We start from the raw sequence: 21,877 nt of genomic DNA, 5'->3' as shown, positions 1-21,877 counted from the left end.
GTACGTTATAATCGTGGACTCAGGAGTCGAAGAGTCAATGTACAGTTGCTCCAAAACAGAATACTGTATCGAGATACCTTGATGTCAAGAGTCGGGCTGAGTGGCTCCAACGGTTGGGGCAATGGCCTTGTGACCCTACCTTGACAGGTTCAATCCTAGCTCAGTCCGTTGGTATTTGAAGGTGCTCAAATATGTCAGCATTGTGTCAGAAGATTTACTGGCACATAAAAGAACTCCTGCGAGACAAATTTGTGGCACCTCGGCATCTCCAAAAACCGTCAAAGTGCTTAGTGGGACATAAAACCAATAACATTGTTGTTAATAATAATAATAATAATAATAATAATAATAATAATAATGTTGTTGTTATTGTTGTTATTATTGTTGTTATTGTTATTATTGTTGTTATTGTTGTTGTTATTATTATTATTATTATTATTATTATTATTATTATTATTATTATTATTATTATTATTATTATTATTATTATTATTATTATTATTATTGACATCAAGAGTACGCTCATTTAGTTTTGCAATGACTGTACATTGCTTTCAAAATATCAAGATATTTTTTGGTGACAGTTGATCCTCAGAACGGTTAATTGAGGGATGGATTATCGAGGTTTTACTGTACATATAACAACAAAATTTATGGTTATGATCTTCTTGTCATGTTTTAAAGTTCATTTAGGACCTGAGGCAAAGAAGTAAATCTCTATGTCTGATGTAGAACAAGCACTGAGTTGGAGGAAGCAGGCAGGCCATGTAACAAAGGAGTGGGTAGGGAAGTGTGCTTGTTCCTGATCGCTATTGCTCATTTAGCATCACCTGGGGGTCATGTGTAGGGCAATTTAACGTTATACCAGGGTTCATTCAACCTAGAAAGATCTAGTCGGAATTAAATAGAATTCAGACCATTCCCGGTGTTTATGGGGATCTCCTGTACAAGTGGAGGAAAAGACCTTCACCATGTTGCGAATGTGGTGCTGTAAGCACTTAGTTCAAAAATGCCCACTAACATCTTACAATGGTGAATTAAGAGACTCCTTCCTAGGAACACCACAGGGACTTAATTACATTTGTAATCTTTATGTAGAATTATAAGTAATTTTCATTTATGCGTGCAAAAATAAATGGATCACCACAGTGAAGTCCGACTTAGAACAGCTGGGGATTTCAGAACAAACCATACAGGATCGTGTATTATTCTGGCAGTTGACCTTTCAAGGTGTCTTCCCAGAGTCTCTCACCAGCAGACAGAGTACAGGCACCACCCGACGGAAGTGGACCGAGGAAAGGAAACAAGCACACAGCCAGAAGATGAAAGCTTTCTGGGCGAAGAAAAAACAGAATTTCCATACAAGGAGTCGAAACGAGCCCCGTGGTCCTCAGTAGGCCCAAACGACAAGAAAAATAAATAAATACATAAATAAATACATAAATTTTATTACACTTGGGGACAAAACATGACGACTTCAGTTCCTGGAAGTGAGCTGAGGCCAGCAGCAGTCGATCACACCCTGCACCCTGCTCAGTTTATGAATTCTAATAATCCTTGTTTGGTGTGGAGAGATTGCCTAACCACTTTCTTCCATACTCTCTTCAGTCTTTGCCCTTTCTTTGTCTCGAGTGCAGTAGACGATTTAGCAACTCCGGCTACAGAATACGCAGTAAATCCTATTTGACACTATTAGACACCGGGCTGCCGCTGGAGAGTAGTGGTGTGATGTGAGGTGAGATTGTCATGTTTTGTACCTAAGTATACTATGTACATTTTCTGTAATGTTAACTTACCTCCTGATTTTATTAAACTTGTTAATTTTACCTGGGTTTTTATTCATTTAATTATTATTATAATTATTATTTATACTTTTGAGTGCTAAGACCCTCCTTCCCTTGAGAGTGTGTGTAATGCAGTCCTCCTCTTTCCCTTTGGTGTTCTCGCTTTCGCACGCTGTCCCGTTGGATTTAACATTAAATCTGCCTCACCATCATCATTGTGGGTGATGTTTATTTTGTTGTTGTTCCTTGCCTTTCCTTACTTGTGCATTTCTCTTCCTCCTCTTTGTTGTTTCGTGCGCTGCTTTGCTTACTGTTACTTGCATATTTTATGTAGGGACATGTAGGGCGGGCCAAGTAACAGTATCCATCATGGCATGGTTGCCAGTGATGACTGCTGTGTGGGCTGTAGGGCAGTGTGGAGATGATGTGAAGGATAAGATGAAATCCAGAAAAACTCATCAGATATGCAACAACTACACTCTACGTAGATAATTACCATAACTATGAAACAGGTCTAATAATTGGTATTTGTTGTATCCTCAGTCTCATATCATAAATTTAAGATGTAATTGTTTTCTTTTTAGGATAGTGGAGGTCAGCTTCAAGAACTTGAGAAAGTGCTCAAGGAGAAAGAACGACATGATGCTCAGCTCCAGTCCAAATTAAAGGGCCTTCGAGAATCCATCACCAGTGAGGAAAAGAAGCTGAAACATTTGGAGAAAAATTTAAAAGATGTGAGTGAACTGTGGTTAGAAATGTTTATGGGTAAAAAATAGTTTTGGACTAATCAGTCAGTCTTTTGAGTTGTGAATTTCTATTTCAAAAATCCCTAGTTTGTAAACAGTTTGAGGATCCCACATACCGTAACAATCCTGAGAATACCTAATTGTTGCCATGGTGTATAGAAGACAAAATGTGATCTTTTCTCCGCATGCCCATACACTAGCCATTGCCTGTGGCAGGCACCACAGTGTCTGGTCAAAACTGTTGCCTGGCGGTTGCTAGTTGATTTAGTTGCTAATGCAGTACCTCCGTTCAGGGCTTTGGTTAACGCTAGTATTTCATCCATGATGATCCTCGTATGTTTCGACGGAAGACTGAACAGTGTGGACGCATATTGTGTATCAGTCTTATCTGTCATTCTTATCTGATCATGCAAGACTGATGATAAAATGTAGTGTGGATGTGGCTTTATAAAGATTATGTTAACAATCTAAAATAATATTATTTCCCCAAATAATGCTGATGCTTTATTGAAACCAAAAGTATACGTTGATATTATCATACTTCCATGAGGGCTATGTACTATCTGTGTCTGATGAGAAGTCGTGGCAGCACGTAGGTATGGCACAAGTAACATATACTACACTCATAGCCACAAACATTAGTCGTGACCGACAATGCAGGTCCTGCTTATTCCTTTCTAAATTGTTCATTATGCGGTACTTATCAATTATTATAAATGTGTCACTAACGCGTAATTGCCCTACCACTTCGAAACTTCACGACACTACTTCCATTCGCAAGATTCACCTCATGCGGAAATTGATGTTTCTTTTCAGGCCTTGAGATTCTAGATTAGGCGTATCCGCTGCAGTCAGGCTTTGCACCTCGTACCCTGCATCCACGTGACTTCTTGTCAGACTATAGTAAATAATGCGTACTTTGCATTACATATTTTAAGAAATATTTTTAGTAGAAACATAATACATTCTGATAGAATTCGAAGTATTGGGAGTGTGAAATTTTTACATTTAGGACCAAAATGCTCTGGCAGCCAAGGAAGCTGAACTGAAGAAGACTGAGGGTATGTTCCAAAAGTTAAGAGATGCTGATGAGGCTGACCGAGTTGCTCTGGAGGCTGCTCAACAAAAACTGAGGGATGTCACATCAGGATTGTTGTCAAATGAGTATGGAGAAGCTGCATCTCTGCAGGATCAGCTCATGAGTAAGTTGTAACACACTTCTAGTAAATTTTTTTCATTTTGCATGCACAATATCTTTCTGTTCTACATTTTCAATGTTGTATCAAGAAGTAAAAATTTATACAGATATACAGTCAATCACTGATATGTCTCCAACCGATATGCTGCCACCCTCGCTTAATGCCCACAATGATCAACGATCAGATATTCCTGATGAAAGTAGCAACGTAACTACATCGATACAATGCTACCCCTGCCTACAACAATCTGCCATTGACTGCACAAGTACAGAAGTGTCCTACATTGTTAAGTGTACTCGATATATTGCCAACTGTTGATTAACCATCATAGTGCCATGCCTATTTACAGTGGTTATGCTAAGAATGTCACCCGCTTTACAACCAAATTGCAAGGCTGAATAAGATAAATCATAACTCTCCAGATTCTCCAAATTCTGAATCTAGATAATTGAACACTTATCCGAAATTGCTCAGAATAGCGAATAATGCCAACTAAGATCACATTTGAGGAAGAAATATTTTCTCCTGGGAAATTATCATGCAACAGATTTTTCAAGTTTAGACCTATAAAAGTTACCTGTAATATTTACTGTAGGTACTCAACCCGCGAGTGGTCGCTAGCCAAAATGTAATGTGAGTGGTCGCGCCTGAGACTTTGTCTCACATTAAAATAAATAAAATTTACTACTGAAATGAAACCCAAGTTCTACCTTATATATTTTAGATAAAAATGAAATTTAAAAAATGAAATGGCGTATGGCTTTTAGTGCTGGGAGTGTCCGAGGACAAGTTCGACTCGCCAGGTGCAGGTCTTTTGATTTGACTCCCGTAGGTGACCTGCGCATCGTAATGAGGATGAAATGAAGCTTAATAAGCTCTGCTTGAAGATGGAATGAGTTTCATCTAGTGTTCGTACTTGTAAAACGTCCACATTATGTCCGGGGTTAGATGATTGTATTTTTACTTTTTTTAATTGTATCGCCGAACAGGTTTTCAGCCCTACCCTCAGGGCACTGTATAGTCACTGGGCTTTCAGGCAGGAATCGAAACTGCTCTTTCTTAACACGAATCTAGTATTTTAATATATCGTATACGATTATGTTATCGAGACCAGAACAGATGTTGCACCTTACACACATAATGCCGTGGGAGATCTTGGGATTGCCTATTACTGTTTTGGTCCTAATATAAGACTGGGAATTTTACGTTTTTGTGTTAAAATGTCAAAAATTGCTGTTGTTTTATTTGTGCACGTTTCATTTAAAAAGTTTGTATCAACCACTTGTAGGGACTTGTGCAGCGAGCACGCTTTCTATCTGAGCTCAATGCCACAATTAACTGTAATTTCTGAAGTTTTTATATTTTTTCTCTCTCCAATTTGATTGTGATTAGTGGGGGATGGATTTCTATGACCTAAAAATGTATGAAATATGTATGCATTTATGACCTAAAAAAACATAAAAATATGACCTGTAAAATTCAAAATATGACAATGAATAGCATCTACGTTACATAGAAACACTTTTATTATGATTGCTACAGGCTGCAGTTAAATTAGAGTTAAAAAAGTTTTAATTCTTCGAAATCTTTAACCCAAAATCAACTAAAATGATGAATATTTCATGAACTCGTTAAGGTTACACTGCACACTCCTTGGCAAGGACGGACTCTGTGGAAGACATCAACACTACAGTTATTTTCACTGTTCAATAATCAATCAATTTTAATTTATACACAAAACATATGTTATTTGAATGAAACTTTCGTACCTGATCTAGTCTCCATTATCAGAATTGTTGCAATTTATGACCACATGCATCTTAAGATTGTTGTATGAGAATCCCCTCCTGTTGTCGCTGAGTATTGTCTTGTAGTGAAAAAAAACTTCTTTCGACATCACATGATCTAACGGGATCGTTCTTGAATAGAGTTAAATCACTTGGAGAAAATTCCTGGAAATTTGCAGATGAAGGGTTTCCACAAAGAATGTCCCTTATTCCACGCAGGTACACAAGTCCGCTATTTTTTCCAGTACATTTTCTAATTTTCTACACACCCTAGAGGCTATTGTTCCTTTTGCATGCTTCAATTCCTGTTCAATGCACTTTACAACATCCAGTGCATCGCTTAGTTCTGCACCTGAAACTTCCAGTTGCGTGATTGCTCTAGATACAGAATTAAAATTGGACTTTATGTAAGCCAGGTCCGCTTTTAATGTAGTGCTTGAAAATAAATCTTGAGTGGTTTTTATGCAGGATCAAAAAGACTTCACTATCTTCTCCACGACATCTAAGTTATTGCAATAGTACACTGCGGCATCAAGCCAAGTCCCCCCATCGCGTTATAACTGGCTTGAGATTTAGGGGTAGTGAAGGTGCTTCTCCTTGAAATTTCTGAACACAAAGTGGAGCTTTGACAAACACTTTCTTACAGTTCGATATTAATTTATCAACTTCAGGGTAGCTACTTTTAACTTCTTCAGCTGCCCTATGCAAGGCATGTGCAAGACATGTCACATGTATCATTTTCAGGTATAGCATTTTAAGTCCCTTGGCTGTCTTCACCATATACGGAGCAGCGTCATTTACAGATAGAAAAATGTGCTCTCTCTTTGCCTCGTTTGGCCACAACAGATTCATTGAATTGTCAAAGAGAACTGCAATGGTGGAATGGTTTGTCTTCTCTAACACTTCACATGTCAGGAGGAGCGTGTCTCCAGGCCGGTCTTCCTTCAGCGTGCCAACGATCACATTTGCTACATATCTTCCATCCACATCTGTGGTCTCGTCTGTTGAAACCCATATCTTACTCTCTCCCATGCCACACCTTATTATATCCAACATCTCTTCATAACAAGGGGTCACATAGTCCTTCCTGAGAGTAGATTTGTTGGGAACAGGATGCTTTGTATATTTTTCAAGAAACTGTCTGAAGCTTCGGCTGTTAAGTTTCTTTAAAGGAATATTAGACGAAACCCACATCTTGCAGAGATCTTGTGAAAATTGTGAACACTGTGAACTTGATGTTGGGGTTTCAAATAGCAGACGTTGCTTATTTTCGAGTGCAGTGTATCTAGTTACACAATTCTTATGTTTTATAGTATTACAGTGTTGTTGCACAGAGAAGCGTTTTTCGGCAGTAACTTTTACCTCACGCAGTTTACAGAATAATATCGCTCCATCCGTACTGAATATGTTTTCACTGAACTCGCGAACAAAACTTCACAACTTCCCACAAATAGAGACTTTCGTTTTAGGCATATTAAAAGGAACCGAATGACTGAAGCTCCCTAATGACCAAGGTCATTCAGTGTGTTGAAGGTGGAAGAGGGAAGGGCGAAGGAGAGAGATAAGAACAATGACAGATAACTGCAGAATTACCTCTGCTTCCGTGTAAACAATAGCCTGGTTTCCAGGAATTGACCCAGCTAGCAAACAATAGCTCCTACCTGTTAGAAACATTCCATACACTACTTTAGAATGGTTCTTCAGTAGTATATTCCAGTCTATCGTGAAAAATAATTTCTAGAGCTTATTCTGATTTTTATAAAACGAAATTCAAATAAAAATGACCAAAATATGCCGTTATAATGATATTTTGTTGAAAATATGCCATAAAACTTAAGAAAGCCTAAATATGCATTTATATGCCCAATAAAACCTGTTTAATTTTGATTATCATGGTTGGAAACGTGTTGAAAATACAGGACTATAAGATATAATGTTAAGGGAAAAAATATGACTTCTCATAGAAATCCGCCCCCTAGTGATTAGTGACGAGCAGAATTGAATATAATGCATTTGTGAACTTTTGAGAATCGGTACTTACATTCGTAACCATATTCTGAAGTTCAACCAAGTCTATCTTGGTTCAACATAAGCTGCAAATGTCGAAGTTGGCCTAATTTACGTGGTACTAGATTTCTAGAAACTGACTACGAACAGTACACTGGTGATCAGATTACAATGGATGATTAAAAAAGGAAAGGATTTTGCCATCATATTGGGCGCTTTCCACCTGATGTACTTCATTTTATTAGATTACAGAATTAAAAACTACTTGCATTCGATTGTTGTCTCCCTTGGCGTTACTAGATTTTTCGAACAGTTTGGCTGATCAGAGTTGCTGTACTGAAAGAAGTTTCCCCGTAAAACTAAATACAACGTTTCAAGATTTTAAATTTGCGTACCGGTAATTAATGTTTGAAGCCAGTCCTGTTGTCTTAACTTGCCTGCCTCTCACCCGGAGGGCCCAGGTTCAATTCCCAGCGAGGTCAAGCGTTTTTTACCTGGATATAACGGCTGGTTACAGGTCCACTCAGCCTACGTGATTACCGTTAATTGAAGAGCTATTTAATGGTGAGATTGCGACGACAGTCTAGAGAGGCAGGAATAATGTACGAGAGGATTTGTCACACTGACCATTCATTCACCTCATAATCTGCAGGCCTTTGGGCTGAGCAGCGGTCACTTGGCAGGCAAAGGCCCATTGGGACCGTAGTTTGGATTGGTTTGGTTTAGGAGTGTTTGTAAGTTTATAATTATACATATTTCATTTTTGTAATGTTTAGCCAAATTGTTGATGGTTTTCATTCATTCCCGGATTTTCCGTTTTCCCGTGTTGTACGTTTTTTTTTTTTTTTCTCATGGTCCCTTCAAAAACCGATAATCAAGCTTCCACTGTGTATGCTTCTGACACAAAGATCACCATTTCCTTAAATCTGTACAGGTATGCCAATTTAATATTTTATCTGACAAAATTTCACAGGAGCAACTGAAATAAACTTTACATACGTGTGTGCTCATATGGACTGTAAAGGGTTAGAAAGGATGAGGTCCTGTTAGATGGCTACAGGAAGAGAAATCTTATAAAAAAGCATCCAGCTTTGCTCTTGTCTAAAGCTTTCATTGCTGAAAGCAAGACTACCACTGAACCAAGACAGAACAGATCCCCTAAGGAGGTAATGAAACATACAAAATACATCAATAAAACAAATTTATGTGGTAGGGAGGTGGGGGTGTTGATGGTTCAGTTATGCTGCTATAAGTTATCTAGATGAGCTCCAGACACTCCAGTGTTGCAAGAAGGTTGTCTTCTTAATACTTGTGAGAATGGTGCTGAATGCATATATTATCTACAAGGAAAACTCTGCTACTAAGAGAATTAGAAGGTTAAAATGTACACTGGAGTCAGAAAGTTTGGACTCACCCATGAATTTTCATGGTAAAAGATAGGGGCTATTTGTTGAAAATCAACATGGAAATACCTTTTTAGAACTAATTAGTTTTATTACACATTTCACTAGATTTTCCTTTACACTGACCATTCACAGGGAGCTAGAAACACAATCACAACATGTTAAGCAATCACACTGCCTGTTCATCAATGTGCTCACCCTTTGCTTTGATTACTGCTTTACAGATGTGTGTTAATTTTTCCAAACTCTCGGTATTTGTACATCCCCTGGTTTCTAACAGACATTGCCACAACCCATCTACACTGCCTGGTGCCTTTTCTTTCACTTTCCTGTCAAGTTCTTCCCACAAAAGTTCAACAGGTGACAGATTGGGTGATTGAGGAGGCCAGACCATTAATTCTTGTCTTTCTAGCAGAAATGTTCTTCCATCGTTAGCCCTCTTGCATTTGAAGTCTAAATGGTGCAGCACTTGTCGCACAAAACGTACACTTCCACTATATCCAAATTTCTCTCTTGGCTTTATACGCACATTTTCCGCTGTAGGTCATGGTCATAAAATTTTAATACAGTTCACTTAGCTACATCGCGGTAAAAAAAAAATGATTAAGTACACTAAGTTTTTCCTCCCTTATATAGTTTTTCCTTGGAGATGAGAATACTTTTTGGTTGTGTGAATATTTCACTTCATTAACACATCTCTGGACTGAACGAAGACTAACATTACACATTACTGAAGTCACTTGGCTTTTCTTGAAATCCATAGTCTTCAAAAAGTGCGAGTCAGCCAACTTCTACACATATTGCAATACATTGGCAATTACTGATTGTGTTTGGCTGGCTAAATCCTTCTTCTTAAGCCATTCCAAGCGATAATGCTTCAGAGGAGTTTCTTGCGCTTACTTTGTCCTCTTCAGATAATAGGGCCGAAGAAACAACAGGTTGAAGACAGACCTTAACCATCTTTACTTACATTCCTGGTGCAAGCTCAACAGCTGCATGACAGGAAGTGACTCAGGTAAGGTGGCCTGGAGCGGACCGTCTTCAACTAGACAGCACTGCATGCTCACAGTTGCTAATCCGTGTTCAGAGATAAGTGACTCTTGACCAACTGTCACTTTGCCATTCCCATATGGGATGACAGTGCAGTTTTCTTACCCGGAAGGACGTGGGTTTGATTCCCAGTCAGGAAGTCGAAAAATATGAGAAACGAGATTTCCACTTTCAGAGGTGCATATGGCCCTGAGGTTCACTCAGCCTACACCAAAAATGAGTGCCAGGTTAATTCCTGGGGGCAAAGGCAGCTGAGCTTAGAGTTGACCACTCTAGCCCACCATATGCTGAGGTTTAAGGCCTGTATGGAGATGACTTTTTTTTTTTACAGTATAGGCATCTACAGGTGCAGGAGCAACAAACAAGTACATCGTGCCAACAAACATCCCTGGATAAAATGATGAAAATTAAAGCGCCAACAAGCATTCTAAAATTGTAATTCAATATCCTGTCAAATGTTGCTGGTGCTTAAATTTGTACTTCAGAGCACTCTGGTGGTGAATCATGGAGTGAAACTTTTGACATTTTGCTAAAGTTCCTATTTGAGGGCAGTCTAATTGTAATTATGATGCAACGAATTTTCACACATTTCTTGCTGTGGGCAATGGTTTCCCATTTTCACATCTGCACTGTACTTTAATTAAGGCCATGTTCATTTCCTCTCCAGACTTTGTTGGTGCTCATTAAAAATATCTTCCTGAACATCTTATATTTATGCCCATTTGGTATAGATAGGATTTCTGAAGTTCTGGTAATGCTATTGTGTTGAAATTGAAGTAATCAACTGAACACAACTTTATGTGGGTGCATAGTAGTGGCCACTCAATGAAATCGTTAGTAATTATTTGAATTGTTGTTAAAATGATTATCTTATTACATTTATATTGTATTCAATTAATTTACTAAGTTCTGCTATATTATAAATGCTTCAACAATTAAGTTCCATATTTATCTTGCAGCTGCCAAGCAAGAAGTTGCCCAAGCTCAAACTGAAAAGAAACAGGCGGAGATGCAAATGGAACACTGCAAGAAGGAATTGCAGGTGAAACAGAAAGAAATGACTCGCACTGCTAAAGACTTTGAGAAAGATCAAAAGGATCTCGATAGGATAGAGGAAGAATTGGCTGCTGCTCAGGTATTATTTTGTTCTTTTTAGAATGGCTTGATTTGAAATACCGTATTTACTCGCGTAAAACCTGTGCTCTGTTTTTCATCATCATCATTACTGGCACGACACCCCTTTGTGGGCCTTGGCCTTCTGAAGAAGTTTTCCCCATTCTTTCCTGTTAAGTGCAGAGCTCCTCCAATTCTTGATTCCAGTTATCTTTACATCCTCTCTCACCCCTTCTTCCCAACTTAACTTTGGTCTGCCAACTTTCCTGGTTCCTTCTGGTACTGCATTAAATATCTCCTTTATCATTCTGTCATTAGCACGCAGCACATGTCCTGCCCACTCCAACCTTCTGATCTTTATACAGTTAACAATGTTTGGTTCGTTATATAAATTATACAATTCATGATTACATCTTCTCCAGACACCATTTTCTTCCACTGGCCCAAAAATTTGCCGCAAAATCCTCCTTTCAAATATGCCGAGCTGTCTTTCATCATATTTAGAGTGTGTTCAGGTCTCAGCACCATGTTAATACAGGCTTTACTAAAACTTTATACATCAGGACTTCAGTTTTCCTAAACAGCAGCTTAGACTTCAGTGCTCTGTTTTTGGTGAAGTAAAAATGATGAAAAATTGTAGTGTCTGTATCCATCTTACAAGACTGTTTATCCGAGAAGTACAGGTTAAAGTTTCAGCATTAAACAACGAGGGAGCTTGTCACATGTAAAAACATTGATAATTGTTCAGTATTTGTACATCCTCCTTCTTTCCCCATATCCAACTCCTGCCAGGTTGGGGCATGTATGGCATTTTTCCACCTTCCTCTCTCCTTCCACCATTCTTCTTCCATTATTTTGTCCCAATCCAGGAATGGTAATTAAATTACCTTTTAAAAGGTGATGAACAAGTTGAGTGTGTGTAAACATTTTCTGATGCATAGGCTATATAGGATGAATCAGAACTCAACTGCTCAACTTAGGAATAGATTCCTCATACAGAGAGAAGAAAAAGTAGTTTGACAGCATGGGTCTGGAAATGCACGGTTACGGAGTTATCCAATGGTTTAGTAATGTTTGTGCAATCTAGCACTCCTGACATTGTTGCACTGTTATCCTGAATAAGTTTGCAATAACAGCTGCATACCTGCCAACTTTCCCGATTTAGGTGGGAGACTCCAGATTTATGACAGTTTTTCCTCGCCTCCCGATTATTCTATTATTTCTCCCGATTTTAGTTAATTTTTTTTGTGAACTTCAAACATTTGTTTTCAAATCCCTCCATTTCTGCTTTTTTACGCAAGTGTCCGGAAGTCCTTTGCTCATTGGCTGCTTTCAAACGAAACACTTACATTTATTAATGCGAGAAATGTGCGCGAATGTGTGATGTTTATTGAAACGTGTATGTCGCAACGCGTATATCGATCGTCAATCTCTCGTTCTCGTGTGCTATGTTTGTGTTCTTTCACATCGGTCTAGTCGATTCTAGAAACTAGTCGCTAGATATGGAGTCTTTTTTAGTAATTTAGTGACAGAATTTCAATGATAAGGACTAGTGACTTTTCTAGAGATTTTAGGAGCCATTTGGAGACAAGCGTGACACATTCAACACGCTGATCACTGGGAGCTGGCAAGTTGCTTCAATGGATCTACTCGTCTTCAACTCCTGCACGATTATGGATCTTCGTATGTGTTCGATTGTGATGTGACTTTGTGCCTGACAGTGTTTAAAAACTGGCTCATTTAACCGTTCTCCGCTATTCGTAAATATTTTGGGACTTTGCCTAGTGCTGCATGTGCCATGCTGCCGCTCAGAGAACTGCGCACTGTTTTCTTTTGAGTGACTTGCGTTTTACTTCTTCTGAGTTTTACAGTGTCTACCCCCGTTCATTTTTATATCGCCTCTTCTACTGATCCGGACTGTACTTGATCTTTCATTTCCTTTTCCTATGCATTGTTTTTCATGTTTTAATCGGCTGATGATGACCTGGACTAGGGTCGAAACCGGTACCATTTGTACTTATTATTAAATAGGAATGTAATTCACTACATTTCTTATTCTTTTGTATTGAATAGGTTGAATCTCTTTATCAATTATTTCAATTTTAACTGTAATATTCTTCAATACGGTACATTGAAATTTTTAACTTTAAACTACAGACAATGGCGGCGTCCTTTGGTATACATATTCAAGAAAGAACAGCAGCAGCAATCAGAGCCTCATACAGCATCCAAAACATTTCAAACCTATCAATCAGCACGGCGATGAGACTTTTCAAGACAACAGTAGCGCCAGTGATAACATGTGGAATTGAGATCGTGTGGAAAAAGCTGAAGATCAGAGACCTGATGAGAATAGAAAGAATAAAAGCAATGTTCATGAAGAGGATTACCCGAGTAGGAAAGACAGCTCCATCCCGGATGGTATACGAAATGATGCGGGAGACGTATTTCATAGAAGACGTATGATCACAATTGTACCTACAATCAACGGAAGCAAGCAGGGCACTAGTAAACACCAGGGAAAGGAAGAAAAGTGAAATTGACCTAGACTTCTACACCTCACCAGCGTTGACGGACAATAGATGGACTAGAGAGTGCAAAACATAGCGCCACGTGATAACACGACTCTCCATACATGGGTTTCAGCACAAGATATGCGTAAACCAGAAGTTCCATGAGCCAGACGAAGATTGCAAGTGCACTTTGTGTGGACAGAAGTGTAGTAGATACCACATCATAACATGCACGAAAAGAACCAGGACAATTACAGACTATAACAAAGACTGAAATGTGAAATTTATTTAATGCTCAAACTTGAGTGTACATTTTTCTATTAATTAATAAGAGATATGAATGAATTTCGATTTTTGTTCCTAAGTCCATATCAGCGCCGAGGTGAAAATGGGTGTACAGAATGTAATGAAAATCTGTATGTAAAGTCGGGAAATAAGGAACTACAGTCTATGCTATAAATAATTTTATTTACCCCGTTGGAAATGATAGTTTAGGGGAAGGTGTCAAAATTTAATTTTTAATTACCTATCTAATGGGTCATATCGAAAAGTACTACATATCAAAAATTATAGAGCAGGGGTTGCCAATTTATAAGGGCTCGAGAGCCACATTGGAAAACTTAGTCATGATTGCGAGCCGCACTTGATAATAAGCCAATTTTCGTAAAATTCTGCAAATACAACAGAAGTGTCAGTTTGAAATAATATGCTTAGTTCAGTTGAAATAAAGATTTGACCATTTAGTTGCTTACAACACTATTTTGCAATAATTGGATAAAATAGTGAAATTTTGATTTTAAATTTTTAAAAATAAAAAATAGTCTATTCAGATCAAGTGAATATTTAAAAAGAGGAAATAATATTAAAGAATGTATTAGTTCTGACTTAGGTCTATAAGGGGTATAAAATTAATATTTTTTGAACGAGCTGTGAAATATTTTTGTAACTTTTCTTCACATTATTTCCTAAAATGCTCCCGCGAGTGGCAAAATTTGGCTTCGCGGCCCGCAGGCTGCTGTTTGGAAGTATAGAGAGTACAATTTCTGATTATTTATGTCTTATCAGTTTTACTGTACCGACTATAAGAATATTGTGAAAATGATTATAAGAATGAGAAAAAAGACATGAAAGAACGATCGCTTGAATAATAACACAAGAGGGAGTCATGAAAGAAAGGAGGACTCGCTTTACATTAGATGCTCTAATATCACAGAGTCTGAAGAAAACTAAATGTGAAGGCCTGCAATATAGCCAGCTCATAAAATTGATCAACAATAACATTGCATTGACCATTGTTTGTTGTGATATGCTTTGTGTATTCTGCTACCATTTATCTCCGATATATGGGATTACTGCTGTGTACCTAGTTAACAACCTGCCTGAATATTGACGGGAAGTAGCTGGGGAGTTAGACCTCTCTCTTCTTTAGCGTGCCATTCCTCTGGTTCATAAATTTTCTGATACTACTGGTACGTAACACTGGATCATCATAGTTTTCCAGCTATTCGATCCCTTCTCTAAGGCAGTGATTGGAATGAGCAGTGTGCACACTTAAATGAAATAAACACGAACCTACTACACTGGCGTAGCAGGGGGAGAGTTGATACTCCCACTGGCGCATCCCAGGTGGCGGATAGGGTGGTCCTAACCGGCTTGCCGGCGAACTTGAGCGAAATAAAATAGCTCTCGTGGATCAAACACACAAAACACACAAAAAAGTTAGAGACCACTAGTGTCCTAATAACGTTTTACACAATAAGTCAACAGTCCAAGAACACCAAAGGCAATCACCAGCAGCTTCGTACTAACAACACTTAGATAAAACCTTCCCAAAATTTTTCACTCTTATTAAAATAAATTAACTACAGTTTCTTCTTCGTTTGAGAACCAAGATGTTCTCTTTTTCCCATCTTTACACACACTTGTTTCCTTGGCATTCCCTTGCTGTTTCTACTGCAGCATCCCTGTATGCCACCCATTCTTTTTCTATATCCTGAACCTGCTTACTGTCTACTGTTCAAAACTTCTCACTAATCATATCCATGTGTATGTATTGTGCCGTATGTGGTTATTGGGTACCCTCTCTTTCTTCTATTTAGCCCATGTTGGGTTAACGAAAATCCGCAGCTAAAGTCGGAGAACATCTCAGGAACTATATAAATATAAAATATTTTACGTGATTTTGACTGAGAATTATCCATTATCTCTCCTTCATTTGCAATATTTAAGTTCTACGGACCTTTGTGCCTTAAAAATTTAACTGCAGATTCTACAACTTATTATTCATTATAAGATTAACTTATATTAATATTATTATAATCTATGTATAATGATAATGGATTAAATTCTTAATAACTATTATTTATTCAAAATAATGTAGTTTACTTTGGATAAGTTAAATCTTTGATTCCAATAATTTTTTTTACTATTTACACTAATATATCTCTGAAAGTATTGTTTTGTATGCATTCTCTTGATCTTGACATTCTAGTCCGCAATCATAGAATATACTATCAGCTCTTCCAAGGTCTTGACTTCATAAACAAATATAATTCCTCTCCTTGAAGTTTGCTCAGATTGAAAGTACTTAAATGAAATTCATCTTGACTAAATTACTATTCACATCTCCTACGTGTATTATTGAAGAATAAAAATTAAATAATTCTTTATGGTGAAAAAGAAAAAAATAATTCGATTGACACGTTTGAAAGTATTGAAATTTTACAATAAGAATAACATAAAATTCTTCAGGTCAACTAAGAATGATTAAGGCAGATTATTTCATTCATCTTCGATGTACACAATTAATTATTTGATTAAAGATACGCAGAAGACGATTAGATTCACTTTTGCAGCTTTCAATGGCTACCAGTCATAATAAAAAAAAATATTAATCATGAATAGTTATATTCGAAGTACTTTCCTAAGAGATAGGTAAAATTGTCCTAAATAGTTTCAACAAATTTGTTGACAGGTTGTATTTACGTCATATCACTTCATAAAATTCAATCATATGATTGCAAGTCGACAAGGAATACCATGGATGAACTTCCTAATTCTTTAATAGTGATAGGCTAACATAATGAAGACACTAAGATCGTATCTGCTATCAACGATCTGCTATTTCAGCTTAAACCTTAAATATATGAAATTCTCTTTGAAGTTGCCATCAGATTCTTAATTATAGGTTACTTGAAATTATTTTTGATGACCATAATCTATTATTGTCTCGTAAGTCCATTATCAAATTGCCATAAACTCATATTATAGGTTATTCCATATTTCACATCATTACTAGCATCTATTATAACCTTGATCCATATTTGCGTTACTTAATCTTTCATTAATTAACCTTACATAAATATCTTTCCTCATACGTCGTCATATTTATCATAATTCCTCAACTACTTTATCCAGGATAATCTTATTCCTTAATCTCACATTCCTTACCTCATTTTTTCATCGTATCTTTATATCACTTATGGCTCTGCAACGAATGCAAACCGCAATTACAAACAAAATTAAGAGGGCAAGAGAATCCAATGGAAGGAATAGTAGATAAAATAAAAGAAATGCTTGCAGATATGGAAATTAAATTACAAGAGAGAATCAGAGAAGAAATTGTGACATCTCTACAAAAGGAAATGGGAAAACACCTTCAACGACCAACCATCATGAAACAGGGTAAGAACAAAGCACTAAAACCACCAACAGAACGAAACGACTCATCCCAAGATACCGAACTGCAAGTATATCCCCATTCATTAGTCTCAGACCCAGACCCAGATAGAGAAGATAGATCACAAAAAAGAGGAGATGGCATAAAAGACACAGTGACTGACTGTCAACCCAGCTTACAGGAGGGACATACAAAGGAACTGGAGGAAGGAGACCAACCCTTATGGACGGAAATAGTGAGGCGACGTCGTAATTCAGGAATAAGAGGAGCTCGGAAAGACCAAGAAAATAAACTGAAGGCTGCAGAGAGGATGGGATGGCTGTGTGTAGGTAAGGTCCACCCATCGATGAAAAATGAAGATCTAATTGAATATCTGAAGGACAATGGTGTGCAAGGGAAAATAGAGTGTGAACAACTCGAAACAAAAGGGTACAACAAATCCTATAAAATTGGCCTACCAATCGACAACCTCCAGTTAGTAAACAAACCAGAATTTTGGCCAATGGGGATAACAATAAGACAATTTATTTTTCAAAGTCAAAGGAAAATTTTATTCAGGTTTCATCGCAGACAGGAAGACCGAAATAATGAAGAAACAGGAAGACTATATCGTGGCTTCTATGGAACATTGAAGGATTGAAGAGTGCTATAAACTTACTGACTGAAAATATACTGAAAGAGGATATTGTGATATTAACAGAGACTTTTCTCACAGAACATATTCATACAACTGGATATTACAGCACGCACAACCTGGCACAACAGGGTCAACGAGGCAGACCCAGTGGTGGTATCACATGTATGTCCAAACCACATCTAGCACCATAAGAAGTTTTATTCAGAGGGGAAAATACATTGATCACCAAGACTAAATACTTAACAATCATTGGAATATACATGCAGCCAGAATTCGCACCGGAAGGAGTGATAGAGGCACTAAGTGAGGCCATAAGTAAGACAAATGAAAACGATCCAGTTATAATAGTGGGAGACCTTAATTGCAGACTTGATATCCAAAACAAGAAAAGTGATATGGTGTTCTCGTTCCTTGAAGAAGAAGGCTTCCAACTGGTAAATACACAAACACAACCAACTTATATCTGCTACAATGGCACCAGTACGATTGATTTAATATTCATAAACAAGAACATACATGTACACTCGTGCAAGATTGAGAACTATCCATTGAGGAAGCACCTTCCGGTGATCATAACCTTTACTCTATCAAAAGTCGGACTCTCCATCTCGCACGAAAGACCAAAATTCTCAAGGAAACTGAACGAAGAGAGGCTACCATCAACAGAGGAAACACTAGAACTAATACAAAAAGTAGAACAGAATACGATTGAGGAAGCAGCAAGAGACATCACAGACAGACTAAGGGAGGCTCTCATTCCAGTCAAGCAAAACGCAAGGAAAGCACAAGAATGTTTTGATGCTGAATGTTATGCACACAGAAGACTAGTATTACAAGCACTACACAAAGTTAAAGCTGATAATACAACCACCAACCTGGCAGAATACGCCATTAAACGCAAAGCATGTAAGATGATGATAAAAGAAAAGAAACAATCATACCTTGAGAATAAGGCAAAACAAATGGCAGAAATAGCAAGAGAAAGACCGTTCCCAGCCCAAAACCCACGGAAACCGCGATTCCCTCATGACATAACAATGGATACGTGGAAGACCCATTTTTCTGGTGTCTTAAATAGAGAAGGTAGAATGCATGCAACAGAGAAGAAGATAAGTCACTGAACAAGATCAGACATTCCAGAATTTCACTAAAGAGGAAGTGGAAACAACAATAAAACACCTAGCATCTAATAAAGCAGCGGGCCCCGATGGAATATACTATGAATATATAAAGACCTCAATGGGATCCTTTATTGAAGTATGGACCTCACTATTCAATAAATGCATTGAGAAAGGGGATATACCTCAAATATGGAGAGAATCTACAGTAAAAATCTTATACAAGGGCAAAGGTAATACAAGCGCACCAGACTCATATAGAGGCATAGCTCTGGAGAGCAATATATTCAAAGTTTTCACCAGACTCCTTACACAACGACTGACAAAAGAAGTAGATGAAAAGATTCCGGATAACCAGTTCGGCTTTCGTCGAGGAAGATCGACTCTGCATGCAGTACAGAATCTACTAGATAGTATCGACGACATGTTAAGACACCCAAAACAAAAATTCTTTGCAATCTTCATTGATTATAACAAGGCATTTGGTTCCTAAATAGGCAGAAATTAATCAAGAAACTAGAAGCGATCTTAGGAGGAAATCACAGATTAGTCACCATAATAAACAACATTCTCACAGTAAACGCAATAACCATAGATGATGGAACCAGTATCTCAGACAGTATTATACAAACAAATGGAGTCCTACAAGGAGACCCAATAAGCCCAATACTATTCAACGTGGCAACTGCAGATATTGTGGAGATGGTCATAGCTGACATTGTTCCAGTAGTAATATACATGTATGCAGATGACATGGTCATCGGCTCCAGTAACAAAGAACTACTACAAAAATCATTTGACAGACTACAAGACTGGGCTAAGCAGAATGACTTCAATTTAAACAGAAGCAAAACCGTGCAAATGATATTCAGAAAGGGTGTCAAAATAGCCAAAAAGGATATCATACAATATGGAAAAGAACAACTCACGGTAGTCAACCACTATAACTACCTAGGAATACGACTACAATCAACAAGAACATCGTTCAAAATGCATGTAAAAGAGAAAGCGATAGCAGCAATCAGAGCCTTTCAGGACATCTCACATCCAGAACTATTAGATCTCAAGACGGCATTATTTCTCTTCAATACTAAGATAACGCCCATAATCACATACGGGATTCAATTAATATGGTATAATCTAACAACTGCAGACCTGGCAGTCATCGAAAGAGTGAAAGCAAGCTTCCTCAAACGCACTCTGTGCGTGTCAAAATTCACACAAACGAGGCTGGCATATGAACTGGCAAAGGAGTCTTTCTATATAGAGGATATCAAATCCAAACTAGGACTTCCATACATGATTGCATCAGAGAAACATATAAAAGAGATATGAAAAGAGATAAAGTATTTGGGAAGATTTTTTACAGCACTGAAGCCATGATGAACAGAGCTTGGTCGATGGCAAACTATGAGCTCAGGCATATGGTAACCCGTTACGCGGTCAATGGCCTCCATCCTAAAATATGCGTGATCGGTCATTCCATACGCCAGGTGATAAGTGTAAATGTGAACTTTGCAACAAAACATGTACAAGATACCATCTGCTCAGTTGTGCAAAAAGAGTGAAATCTCTCATAGAGTACAGCAAGGAGAACTAACTATTTAAAAATGCACATAACGCATTTGTTATATTATTATTATATCACTGCATATGCAAATATTATTTAATCAATTCAATGTAACACACAACACAATTAACTTCTCAACTGAGTAAAATTAATATTTCATGGATCAACAACTAACATATTCCTAGCAATATGCACTTCACTTATCAAAACATTACCATATGTAACAAATACTGACTTACATTTGGCAATAAGTTGCCGATATATATATGACCTCGGTAACCTATGACTTGATATAAACCTATATCGTACTTCATATTCATCAAAACTCACTATCTCTGGTATTGCTTCTTGAGAATAAGGAAATATTGTTAGCATAACACTTCATTGACATACGCATCTTTTCCTACACTTGGATGTGTTTAAATATTTTGGAAGACTACTTATAACCTTCCTTAAGACATCACTATTAATTCACTCCCATTGAAACTACAAATTTGAAACACTTCACGAAGATATAACGACCTATTCCTTATAAACATCACAATCAACAACTCGCTACAAGACAGAAAAACATAATTAATTTTAAAAATAATTTGTGAAATTTATCTTAGTTTGCGTGTGTTTGTGGGCCGGGATAGATGTTGCTACATCCTTCCTCGGGAACGTTCCTCTCTGGACCTCGGTTCAGTCATCTACGAGTCTCGGCAGTTGAACTCGTATTCATGGGTAGATTCGGCTGGATTCCATCAGATGTCAATCCCATCTTTGATTTAGCAAGCCATCATGACGTTCTCGGGCACATGCATGAAAAACATATCCAAAGACAATGTTAACATCATCTTCTTAGTTGCAAAGCCTTCTTGTATTATTACTATGTTTTGCAAGGTAAAATATGACGTCAAATGATCTGCTACAGAAGTTTCTATGTTAATGGTAGCTTAGGATCGTCTAATTTTTCGATAATTCACTCTAAATATTAGCGTTTTCTTAAAATGTTTCCTAGAGAAACTTTTGTTATTCTTCAGTGGAATCCCAATATACATTCAATTGTATTTTTATCTCCTTCTATATATTTCGTTTTAAACCTCGTATATTTGAGATGCACAGCAAAAGGGTTACGTATTATGTTTAGTTTTATCGATAAATTTGGTATTCTTCCTTTAAAATACGTTATTTTCTTCACGAAATTCGTCTCTCGAACTTCACCGTGGCTTATTTCAATTCAGTGTTCGATTGTTCTCCCTGTTGACTTTAACAATTTGAAATTATTA

The 21,877-nt window shown here is 37.5% G+C and overlaps 1 protein-coding gene across 1 annotated transcript in view; it reads left to right on the top strand.

Annotated features, from left to right (window-relative positions):
* The window catches only part of SMC2 (structural maintenance of chromosomes 2), a 349,885-nt gene that overhangs the window by 102,678 nt on the left and 225,330 nt on the right, over positions 1 to 21,877 (top strand). The window contains exons 7-9 of the mRNA XM_067137430.2: positions 2,369 to 2,518; positions 3,543 to 3,732; positions 10,936 to 11,111. Coding sequence (XP_066993531.2) covers positions 2,369 to 2,518; positions 3,543 to 3,732; positions 10,936 to 11,111 — 516 coding nt within the window. The remainder of the gene's footprint in view (positions 1 to 2,368; positions 2,519 to 3,542; positions 3,733 to 10,935; positions 11,112 to 21,877) is intronic.

Source organism: Anabrus simplex, chromosome 1 (assembly GCF_040414725.1).
Source record: "Anabrus simplex isolate iqAnaSimp1 chromosome 1, ASM4041472v1, whole genome shotgun sequence".
NCBI lineage: Eukaryota > Metazoa > Arthropoda > Insecta > Orthoptera > Tettigoniidae > Anabrus > Anabrus simplex.
The sequence above is the reverse complement of the archived record's forward strand: the minus strand, read 5'-3'. Positions and strand labels throughout refer to the sequence as shown.